Here is a 13,007-nt window from a genome sequence, read left to right as displayed (position 1 = left end):
AATAGAACAATTTACTTAAACAATTGCATTTGCAAAGTAATTGCAATGGTACAGACTGTTATAACATACTGATCATTTGACAGTATGGATCCAGTTTTCATCTGTCCAGCAAAACTGAAATTGCACCAAGCTAACATTTGCCACTGCATCATACAGTTTCCTACAAATTTTTCATGTTCTTGGAATTACAGTTCATAAGCAGTGCTCACAGTTACAAACTCCTCAATCAATTTTCACATACAGTTTGAAGTTAGTTGATGACCTTATACTGTCAATGTTTAATCAGTATCTCTTTTTTTTTTTTTTAGATTTAGAATAGCAACAAAAAGTAGCAGATGGAATATCTAGCAAGAGTGACAGAGGTATCCAGTGTAGGTCATCAATTGCTTTTTTCTTGCATCCTGTTCTTCAGACTACACTTCCTTCACAATATTAGATATCAAAGTAAAATCCTGTTTATCAGTCCTTGCATATGAACAGATTTCAGCAGGTTATGTTTCACCTTTTGTTCATCAGCTCTCAAGGAAGATCTAGACTCCACTTCTCCTTGTCTATATGCTTATGCTAATGAAATCCATAACTATAGAAGGGCCTTACTACTGGTTTATTTTTCCTTCAGAAATAAATCTCTCTTGTATCCATCTTGCTGAATATATTGTACCCATTTTGGATAGTCTTGTTTCCTTCATTTGAAATTCACCCATTCTCTGTGCTCTTGAAATGCTGGATTACTCTGCTACAGGTGCATCTACTGCAGGGACCGTTTAATATCCTTTAATATCTTTTTGTATCCTTTTTCATGCTTGATGTAAAATATCAGTATTTATTGAAATTATCTTTCCCACAGATAGTGGGTACCAGCTGCAGAAATCTAAATATTGGAAGGGTTCAAAATGCAAACAGTGTTTAGCAATCATGAAGACAAATATCATACCCTTAATATCTTGAGTTCCTTTCAGTATTGTACAATTTCATGTGATGAGTTTTCTTCCTATCATACAGTTTTACCAAGAGACTAGTGCTTTTCTTTTCTGATACTCAAAAAGGAGATTAATGTTTCATTGTGTCAAAAATTATCTTTATTCCATTATAGGAATACACAATAGATGTTTTCTTCCGTCAGAGATGGAAGGATGAGAGATTGAAATTTAAGGGCCCAATGAATATTCTTCGATTGAACAACTTAATGGCCAGCAAAATCTGGACCCCAGATACATTTTTTCACAATGGGAAGAAGTCAGTGGCTCATAACATGACAATGCCAAACAAGCTTCTACGAATCCAAGATGATGGAACTCTCTTGTACACCATGAGGTATGCCTTTTCATCTGTTCTCATGTTATTTTTGATATTTTTGATATTTTTTTCAAATAGCAATTAAATAAGGTTCCCAGAAGACTTTCCTTACTTGTAGCCCAGCAGAAACAATACTAGAAAAATGTGTGTTTTGTTTCCATTTCTGCTACAGGTTTGTTGGATGATTTTGGACAGATTAGTTTTCCTGCATGGTTTTTCAGTTTTCATGCTTGTAAATACATTAAAAGATACTGACCACCTACTTTGAGATCTTTAGATGGGAAATATTGTACAAGAATTGTTAAAATACTCAGAGTTTACCAACTCCACGTTAGAATGTTTAAACTAGCATGTGATTTCTACTGAAGGCCTGTTAATGTATGCGTTATATTAACCACGTGGAAATTTATTATTGAGATCAATGGCAACAAAAAGAGGAAGAAGAAAAGGTTAATAGGAGCTTAAATTCTTTCCAGCAAGAACTGCGGGGAAAACAGATCTTTCTCTCCAATAACAGTTTCTGTATATCTAATTATAATATTTTACTTAGAGTTTTAATTTTTAATTTTTGCATACTGTGCATGATTAGCAGCTAAGATAAATATTTAGCTAGTAAAATAAATTGTTAATTTGGTTGGAAAATAATTTATAAAACCAGCATGTGTTCATAGGCATAAGCAATATTTCTGTAAGACTAATTTCTTCTTTGATTTTTTTGCAATAATTTTATCTATATCATTGAAACTGTTTTATTCAAATGTTCAGAAACTAACTTATTTTTCTTTGTTTTTCTCTGAATGTTTTTAATAAATTGAATTGGTTGTGAAAGCAGACTTAAAATCCCCAGCTCAAGTAAGATACAAAGCTTAAGCCATAAAGCAAACATGTATTATGCAATCTTTGCCATTCAGCCATGCCAGCAGACCTTAAGCCTGATTTACTGTATGACACCCAAGCCATCACAGTACTGAGTGTTGATGCATAACTACTAATCATATTGAATGATACGGTTCTTGGAGAGACTCAGAATAGATTCCTAGAAATAAATTGAGACCTCATTTATAGTATTTTTGTTTGGGCTCGAATCAATATTTGAACTTGTCTTTGTATAAACCGAAATTTTTACCTTCCAAGAAGTATTCAAATCATACGCTATAAATAATAAGAAGTATAATTTGAAAAAATTTTGAAGATTTATTTTTTAAATAAGATCAGTCATGTCAGCTAGAATCAACAGACCATTTTCTATTACTTTTAAGTATATTGCTTCTGAAGATATGAGATTCATGTCTACACTGCTTTCATATTATAGATTTTAAACAACCATTTTTATCTGTTCGTATTTGAAATGATAGTGTGATTTATAACAGATGTTATAAGATTGTTCATGAAGTTCTTTCTTATGCATCCAGCTGTTTTCTAACTCTTCTCTCTCCTCTTTACCTCCCCCAATTTCAGAACCAAATTCTTGGGGAGTGAGAGAATAGAAATATGGAACATTTTTTGGTGAAGGGAAGGTAGGACAGTAGAACATAGTGGGGATTACAGTGACTGGGGGCCACTGGCAGTACAGGAAGATGTAGCTAATGTTTGAGAATGGATGAAGAGAGATGGAAAAATGCTGAAAAAATCTCCACCAAAAATCTTCACCCAGAGGTGACTTACAGGATAAGAAAAAAGAATAGAGTAGTTCTTTTTCTTTTTTCTTGAATTAAATATATTGAAAAAACAAAAGTCTGACAAAAGTTTTGTTCAAAATTTTAAATTATTGTATTTATGCCTATATTTAATATTGAGATATTTCTAGTAATATTTCAAAAATGAACAAAAATTAATGTATTCTTAACATATTATCATGCTTAAATATAAATAAAATTCTGATCAGTAGTATCATGGAGAATGGCTAAGAATATATCTTTTGAAAAAAACCCACAAATGCTTTTTTATACACCTTCCATTCAGACTGTAAAAAAAATTCTCAGAAAACTATGGAGCACAGTCCTTTGGTAAATCAGCTATATTCTGTATGCTTTTGTAATGAGCTTTTGAGAGCCATATTATCACATATGTACCTTGGAGTATTGTGAGGGGAAAATGACTGTTCCTAACAACATGCAGTTACATAATTTATATTTTCATTTAAATGGCATTTTCTCAGTTTTGAGGTCAGATGCTTTAAGTTTTTCATGTGATAAGTCAATATCTTCTGAAGGAACACATAGAATAAGCAAGAGCTGATTTAAATTCAAATTAGTTTAATATAACATTTCAGTTTCATCTCCTAAATCAGCATGAACTCTGTTCATTTTTGTGGAATTGATTTCTTGTCCTGCTAACTAACTTAAATGCATAATGGGCTTTTGACTTTAAGACTTACAGTCCAAGCTGAATGTCCAATGCACTTGGAGGACTTTCCTATGGATGCTCATTCGTGCCCACTGAAATTTGGCAGCTGTAAGTACCGAACCAGAAGTATAGACTTTGGTTAGTGAATATCTAACATTGGTCAGCATCACTTTGTTTCACAAAATTGATATAAGAGAAATTTGAAACACAAGAGAGTACTTTTTTAAAGTTGTAACCAAACATATTGAAATATTTTCTCTATTCATTGTTGTGTCTTTTAATGTATTTTAGAGCTTTCTTGACTCTATCTAACAACAAATACTATGAACCTAATTCAGCACTGCACTGATCTATTTTCATTCCGGTATGCCAAACCATACTGATGAATGCAGACCTGTGTGTGAAATGTACATATTGTATTAATGCACACCAGATTAAAGACTTTGAAGAATGCCTTAACATTTGTTTTCATTTATTGAAATATTTATTTTCTCTTTATTATTAATGATATTTGGTTTTTATATTCTTAAACAATGAAGGCAACAACAGATGGCTTCTTGTGATAAAAATGTTCACTAGTTAGCCCAACTTCGTGTTAAAAAGTGGACTTTGATCTCACTAGTATTATATTTCTATTTTCTACAGTTTCATTTACCTACATTGCATTCTTTCTTCTTGATGAAGAAAGCTTTTCTTCTTTTTTTCTGTGGCTGCAGCCTAGATTCTTTATCAGCCCCAGAAAAGGACATGGGTTTTTGAGGAAGGTGGTTAATACCCTTGAGTTCTAGCCGATTCTATATTAATTGCAGCCATTGCAGGTTGCAAAATAGATGCTATGCTGTCACTAATGTCATCATTCACCAGACTCATCAGAGCATTGTGCACACTGTCCACAAGTCTAATAGGTCCCTTTTCCCTGGTATTGAGGGGGGCGATTTAGGGAGGAAGGACCTTAAACCAAGTCTGTGCTTCTGACGATGCTTCGGGAGATCTTAGCTATAGAGATAAAAGGTCATTAGAATTAATAACATTTTGGTCATGAAGCCTTCTTTTGCTCTAAGTATTATATTCTATGCTTAAATAAGTAATACCAGAGATGTTAGTGAAATCAACTACTGACTAACAATACTTTTATGCATGCACATAGTGTAAAGTATGTTTGATTTATGAGGAGAACTAGTACTCTGAATTCAAAAAAGAAAACTTAGGAAACCAAATTTAGCCTCAAAATAACTGATTAAAAAAACCCATAATAATGAAACCAGTAATCAGGCCAAAGGGCTACTTTATATTATGCCTTCATTTGCATTCATAAATTTGAAACCCTTCTTACTAGGTATTTTGGACTTTGTGTGATTTTTCTTTTTCTTCTTTTTTTTTCTTTTTTTTTTCTTTTTTACTAATTTGTTCTATGTCCGATTATGTTTGTTCTGTTTATAAAGCATCCTTCCATGTCAAACTGTGAGCAATGTAATTATAGGAAAGCTATCTTTTTCTCCTGTAGTCAACTATGCTCCACCCTATTTATTAGCTTATCCACAGGGCTCATATTCTTGGTCCCTTTGAAGAGCCGTCTCATTCATTCTTATTTCCTTACTGAGAACTCATTTCTAGATTACTATGCTTTTATTCTGGGATAGAAATTAAATGATGAATAGCATTAAAAATAAGCTGGAATACTGAAAGTTTTTAGTTTAGCTGAGGCAAGTCCACGAGTAGTATACATTTGTCACAGCTCTTCACATGCTACTAATTTTACATTGCTAGGAAGACCATCACCCTTCAAGAATGTTTCCGTTTTCTCGTTACACACAAGAGAAGAGCCAAATTGAATGTACTGGAGAAGTTGTAGCTTAATAGATTGCCTTTCTTCATCCCCACTGAAAAAATCTAACAAAAATGGGGGAGTTGGGGTCAGATCAGCAACTGGCAAGACTGCTTATTTGCATCAGAGCAAAGACCTTCTTATTGGAGCCTGGAGATCTAGAAGGGAAGTATTAACAGTCTCTACTAGAGTGTGTGATAATGTTAACTATCCTCTTCTTAGATTTTGTCAGTCGTGCAGGTTATAGCCAGTTGCTTCCTTCAGGGCTTCCAGAGATTTCTCAAGTGAAAATGTCTGCAGCCCAGCAGAAATGTTTCATTTCTTTCTTTTTTTTTTTTTTTTTTTTTTTTTTACTTCACTACAGTCATGGGATAGGACTTAAAATGTACCTCTCTTAATCAGTGAGAATGAATACACGATTTCTTCCATCAGTGGCCTAACCTCTTCTTTTCGTACTTTTTGTACTCCGTTTTATTAGTAGGGTATTAGCCTGGAAAAAGGTGCAGAACATACACATAATCTCGGTGTGTCCCGCAAAGAGATTCCATGATAATGAGTGAAACTTAAGAGAGAATAAATGCTAAGGCACAGAGCTCCTACAGTTTTTTAGGAGCATTGTTACAGAACCTGCCATCCCATTTTAGGTATGAATTCCAGCTAATAAGAAAATGTTTGTGATACATTCTGAAAAGGGGAGAGTGAGGACAACTGAAGGTTAGAACAAAACATGAATGAATTTCCAAAAATTCAGTATGTCCCACATCTTACAAATTATTCTTTTCATTGTCTTTTTAATCTGGCTTAACATAGGTTTTGGAATACATACAATATGTACTCTGATAAGTCTTTTAACATCTGTTGCATTTAATTTAGTAGCAATAAATTGTGGTTAATAAGATCACAAATCAGTGCCCTATTCCCATGCTACAATAGGCATTCAGCCTACAATAAAGTTTTTCAAATGGCCAAATCATTTTTTACCATATCATTTTAGGGTTTTCTGGGGAAGATAATTAAGTAGCTCTCCTAATTATATAAGTTTTGATGTTGCAAATAATGGAAGCTGTTTAGTCTAAATTGCTGACAAAATTTTTTATCTTACTTCCCACAGATGCATACACAACTTCAGAAGTGACATACATTTGGACTTACAATGCTTCAGATTCAGTGCAAGTGGCACCAGATGGTTCAAGATTGAATCAGTATGATCTTTTAGGCCAAACAATTGGAAAAGAGACAGTTAAATCAAGTACAGGTTAGTAAAAAATGTTTAAAGGAAAAGGCAATTGCTTGGCTGTAATAAACACTAGGAATTGCTGTTGGTGTTGGAAGGCTGCATGAAATGAAATTATTACAACATGTGAGATACGAGGCATGATTTATTGATGTGTACGTACAAGTAACATATATGGGCACTTTACTGATTCTTTCAAATTCATAAGTAACAAGTGATAGTAGAGGGGAACTAGTCCCCAGTCACTGTTTTGATATGCTGTCTGGAGCCTAATCTTGAATAAAGATAAAATACTTTATTTGTAATCCAAGCCTTGGATAGTTCTTTTAATTTAGCACAGCAAACAGCACTTTTTTGTCTACTAAATAGTAAAATATGCTAGTTTCAGTGGTTTTTTTTCCTTTCTTCTTGTTTTTGCTATTAAACACTCGATTATTCTACCTGGTTTAATAGACTATTTAATAGACAAAACCTTCCTGTATGTGCAGGGATGTGGTGGCCCGCCTGCTTGCCTTCTGACTGTAGAATAAGGCCTTAACATGCTTTTATGTGAACATAAAGGGGTGGTATATACAGGAGCCTACAAGACTGAAATTCTTGTCATGGTTTACAGTATTTCCTGATAATAAGAAATCATTCCTACAAGATACTGTGCAGATTGAGTATTGATCTTTCCTGGAGTTCAGTGGGAATAACATGTAGTTGTGTTCAGTGTTAAAAACTAGCTTGTATTCTGGAGGATGCTTTCTAACGTAAAATACGGTTTGTGCAAATTAACCACAGTGCATTTTGTTCACATAAACATACCAAACTTTCTTCTGCCAAAGAAATGGAATTTATTAGGATGATAACCTTTTTTCATTGTTTTTTACTTGTTGCACATTAGGTGAATATACAGTAATGACAGCTCATTTTCACTTGAAGAGAAAAATTGGTTATTTTGTCATTCAGACTTACCTTCCCTGCATCATGACTGTCATTCTCTCTCAAGTGTCATTTTGGCTGAACAGAGAGTCTGTACCTGCAAGGACAGTCTTTGGTGAGTATTCTCAGTGACATTTGCTTTGTTTGCAATACCTGAAACTTTTAGGAAGCATTTCTGAAACCTGCTTGGCAAAGGCCTTTTTTGTTCAGGTTGGTTTGTTAGTAGAATGTAATGCTATTTCTAGTACAGACAGTTTTCATCTGCAGCTTACAGCTTTACAGAGAATCCCAAAGTTTTTGAAGATTAGCATATAGGAGAACTGCCTATATATTCTTTATTCTTTTAACAGGAAAAAGTTTTCATAGGATTTAAAAATATGAAAATATTTTTCTATTTAAAAAGTGAATTTAGATTATTTTCTGAAATGTTGCATTGACATTGATAAAAATATTTTGGTACTTAAGCGCATTTCTGGATACAAATTAAAGACCTAAATTATTCAGTTGTTTTAAACTTTGCAAGCTGCAGTTCATGAAAACAGACCCTAATCTGAGAGTCAGGGCCAGTCTTTCTTACTAATTCATATTGGAGTGCACTGTAAGGCAGTGAACAGCTTCAACAGTGCAGATAAATAGTGGTTTCCTTACATTAAGATATTGTTCTCTTCTTTATCAAAGCAAAGTAACAAATGTCTTTCTTCGTTGTGTAACTTACAGTTCTTTTAGTTTGTTTGCTTTTAAAGAAAAAGAGACTAGCGCTACAAAAAGAAAGTAATGTCTGCATGAAATCAATCACCAAAAATGCTACATAAAATCATATGATTAGTTCTCTGTAAACATCATGCACTCTTCAAATAACAAGGCAAGCTCAAATACATATTAAGTATGATGCACAACAAAGCACTCACAATCTTTCCTGTTAGAGAAAGTGCCACACAACGGATCATAAAAATTGCAGATTCAGATATGAGCCTTATTGAAGTCAGTTGGAATGAGCCAATGGTTTTAGTGGAACCATAATTCTACCATGTTTTCTTGAGCAGTTACAGGCAGATACAGGGTTTTTTTGTTTCTTCAAAGTCCTATGTCAATTTTGACATTTCTACTTACCACAGTATATTTTTTGTGCATCTTTCCTTCCCCTTCCTGTTTGCCAGCCTTGCAAATACCCTATCAAATCCTTCTATACTGCTGTGTTTACCCTTTTCTGTATCCCTACTTACACATTTAGAATACTGTATCTGTTTTTTCTAAAAATATAATCTCTCATCTTCTCTTCCTAAAATGGACTTTCTGTTCTGGTATCATCATCAGCAAGGCACAGATTATTCTCCTGGAATGTTATGTCCCTTCCTGCATACCTCTTTTTCATAGTTTATTTTTTATTTAATTTATGTTGTTGGGAAATAATTAGTGTCTGCATAACAGCCTGTTGCTTTACTCTTCCCAGGCTTTAGTGTAATATGAATAATGAATAGTTGTGATATGTGATCGTCTTGCCTGTTTCATGATGTCTTGGGCAAATTGAGGGGTGGCTGCAAGAACAGAGCCACATGGTCCTTTAACATAATCTAAAATTTATTTACTAAGTGGAATGGGTATAGCAGGTAGATAGAAATTTCTATTCTAATATTTCTATTCTAGCACATAGACAGACATGCGTGCGCACACAAATACCCCTCACACTCACACCAATCAAGGCCTCATCCCCTACAGGACAGCTTATGCCATCACCATGAACCCAGGGGAATAGGGCAGTGACTTTGGCATTGGTATGTCTGGGTTCTGGCTGGCAGCCTGGTCGCTGCATGCAGTGATTGTACCTCAGGGCTTAGCCTTCTGCTCAGGGTCACATGTCTCCTGAGAAGATATTTTCTTAACTATTTGCTACACCCTTGATTAAACCAAAGCAAAAGCCACCACCAGTGGTCTCTCAAATCATGTAACCTCAGGCCAATCTTCTTGACTTTCTCTTTACCACAGGCAATTAACAGTTGTCACTGAGGTTCTTGTTGCTGTCTGGTTTCCTGGCTAACTGTGCTACAAAAATGTGAAGTTAGCAACAATTTCATAACAAAGTTCATCTACTGATTTTTATTTTTCACAACTCATACTGAATTAATCTCCCCAGTTAGAGTTAGGCAGATGTTGTCAAAATCTCATTTGTTCGGGTGGTACTTTCAGGTAGGTTCCACCCAGTGCCACAGGAAGCCCATACCACAGGTACTTAATTATTTTTTTTGTTTTATGTGGATGCCAGTAATCACTTGCTAGATATCCATTTTATTTGTATTACATAATAAAGATAGCAATTTTAAAAATTACAAGGTAGTGGTTTTGATAAAAAGTTTTTCAGAATCTGTGAGAAACATATTTCAAGTAACTTCTTGAAAGCTACCGAGTTCTGGAAAGGATTAACTGCTCCAGTACTGTTCTTTTCAAAGAAAAATAACTTCAAGTTATTCAAAGCACCATTTAGTATTTCATATTTGAGAGAAATTGTTTTTCTTTCTCTTTTCTGTCCTCACAAAATGTACTTTCAAGTTGTAGGTTAACATTAAGGACTTGGTATAATGAAGCTTCTTTTATAGTTGAGCTCTTTAATCCCTTTCATTTATGGCATCTATTTAATATTGTTGATCTAAGCTATCCCAAATGAATTAGAGTCTAATGTTATATTGCTTCTACTTTGCTTAAATTATTGGAAGAGTAAAGTTTTACCAACGTTAATTAAATAAGTCTTGAATATGTTTTCCCTAACAGATAAATTTGAAAGGTACTTGATTGCGTTCTTAGTGAAAGAAAGTAAGTCTGGTTCATAATACCTTTGTTTAGTGCAAGATTGCAATCTATTTCATTTAGTAATGTGTTTACTGTTATGCATTTAATGTCAGCAGTATTAGAAAAATTGATCTTGTACAGCTTATTAAATTCTCACTTCATTTTTAACAGATCATAACAGTTAGAAGCATATATATTTGAATAGCAGTACTAGAAGTAGGTGACAGAAAAAGTAGAAATTAGTTTTCTTAGTAATTCACAATGCTATAATAACCTGTGTCTTTTAATGCACCCAGGATAGGAATGAGTGTGTTAACATGTATGTAGCTAGATGTGTATTACTTGATCTCTGCAGTAGGCAAGAACAAAAATAATCACAGAATTACAGAATGGGTAAGGTTGGAAGGGACCTCTGGAGATCATCTAGTCCAACCCCCCTGCTCAGGAGGGTCACCTAGAGCATGCTAGACAGGATTGCGTCCAGGGGATTTTGAGTATCTCCAGAGAAGGAGACTCTACAACCTCTCTGGACAACCTGGTCCAGTGCTCTGTCACTCTCACAGTGAAGAAGTTCTTCCTCATACTCAGGTGGAGCTTCCTGTGGTTCAGTTTGTGCCCATTGCCTCTTGTCCTGTCACACGGGACAACTGAAAAGAGTTTGTCCCCGTCCCCTTGACACCCTCCCTTCAGGTGCTTATAGACATTGATAAGATCCCCCCTCAGTCTTCTCTTCCCCAGGCTGAAGAGGCCCAGCTCTCGCAGCCGTTCCTCAGAGGGCAGGTGCTCCAGCCCTCTGATCATCTTTGTAGCCCTACGCTGGACTCTCTCCAGTAGCTCCATGTCTCTCTTGTCCTGGGGAGCCCAGAACTGGACACAGGACTCGAGATGAGGCCTCCCCAGGGCTGAGTAGAGGGGCAGGATCACCTCCCTCGACCTGCTGGCAACACTCTTCCCAGTGCACCCCAGGATACCATTGGCCTTCCTGGCTGCAAGGGCACATTGCTGGCTCATACTCAACTTGTTGTCCAAAAATAATAATGTCTGTTACTTTTTAGTACATTGTCCAAGATAAAGAATTTTAAGTTCATATTGCCTCGTCCTTTTGTCAGAACTCTATTGTCTCTGTTCATTTTACATTTGTGCTGTTTTCCTTCCCTTATGTTTTCTTCTTCATTTATCTTTTCTGAAGCTGTATTAATTGTGATTTGAAGCAAACAAAAAATTCAAACCTGAAACAAATTTACTTCTGTTGTGCAAATGTAGAAATGGCATCCTAAGACAAACCTAAATCTCATCTACAGATATTTTTGCACGGAAAATTGAATGAGGTATACCCTTCCTTATGAACAGTTCTGTTTATACAAAGTATTTTTTTTGTAGTTTTGTTGAAAAAATCCCAACCATCTTTATTCTCCTTTTGCAGGATGCAGGTTGTCTTCTGTGTTTTGGAAACATCCCAGTATTTACCACTTTCAGTCTTTATTTTCTGAATGGGGAATTTCTGTTCACTGCAGACATAATACTGTTTAACTACTGGTGCACTGTGGGCTTGCATACCTGGCAGCCTACAGCAGTTGGTTAGAGACTCGGGAGTTGTTTGCAGACAAACTAATATATCTTCCCCGCTCGGTGGTATGCCAAGATCCTAGCTCATGTTCCAAAAGAGCATAATCATATAAGTGTGGTACTGGAGTTAGAGTAAATACCATATGTACCCATATGTGGTTTTAACTGACTGAGTGTACATTTCCTGGAAAGATATAATGTTATGGTCCCTGGCCTTCCATGCTATTTCAGAAGGCTTCTGGCCTTTTGTGTTGTCCCATTAGCAGGAAGGGAAGACAGAGAACTTCACTTATTTTCTAAAATCTCTCTGTGTCATTTAGACTTATCTGCCTGTGTCTAAGCAGAGTCAACATATGCTGCTTTTTTATTCTATTCTGAAGCAATACATATTTACTAGGTAAACAGAAAAAAAAAACCCCATATGATGTGTAGCCAAATGTTATGGCATAATATTTAAAATTACACTATCCCCAGAGTTGTGTTTATGTTTAAACCTCTAGCCATTTACTCCTGAGGTGCTAAGATTAGGTAGTAATCTGTATTTCTGTAAAAGGGACAACAGTCCTTTCTTTCTACTGTGTTATGTTATGAATCTGTTTAGTTTTTGAACTGGGTTGAGTATCTTCTTAATTTAAAAATATGGCATTTGTCAGTTCTTTAGTGGTATGTTCTTCAACTGTTGCATGCATCTTTTCAAAGTGTTGTGGTAAATAGATAAAATTGTGGGAAGAGTAACATGACAGAAACAGTAACATTATAAGAATTGGAACATACTTTAAGGACTTTTTACCAACTATTTGCAAAGCTGAAGTACATGTTTTGTTACAAAATTGACCTTTAGTAGTTTGTTATTGAGACCTATTGCTGTCATTTTCAAAGGAGATGTCCACATTCTAAGACAGAAGGTTAGGATATGATTTAGTTGACTAAAATCTGTTCAAATTAGAAAAAAATAATTGACATACAAGAGGTAAAATTAGAATCCAGAAGAACTTGTCCCTATTAAGGAACTTCTGCATACATAATGGGCATAAA

General features: G+C 35.0%; 1 protein-coding gene across 1 annotated transcript in view; it reads left to right on the top strand.

Annotated features, from left to right (window-relative positions):
• GABRA2 (gamma-aminobutyric acid type A receptor subunit alpha2) overlaps positions 1-13,007 on the top strand; it is a 61,821-nt gene that overhangs the window by 37,103 nt on the left and 11,711 nt on the right. The window contains exons 4-7 of the mRNA XM_062574611.1: positions 1,094-1,314; positions 3,668-3,750; positions 6,579-6,722; positions 7,588-7,740. Coding sequence (XP_062430595.1) covers positions 1,094-1,314; positions 3,668-3,750; positions 6,579-6,722; positions 7,588-7,740 — 601 coding nt within the window. The remainder of the gene's footprint in view (positions 1-1,093; positions 1,315-3,667; positions 3,751-6,578; positions 6,723-7,587; positions 7,741-13,007) is intronic.

The sequence above is a fragment of the Rhea pennata genome, chromosome 4, assembly GCF_028389875.1.
Source record: "Rhea pennata isolate bPtePen1 chromosome 4, bPtePen1.pri, whole genome shotgun sequence".
NCBI lineage: Eukaryota > Metazoa > Chordata > Aves > Rheiformes > Rheidae > Rhea > Rhea pennata.
This window is presented reverse-complemented; position numbering and strand designations above follow the sequence as displayed.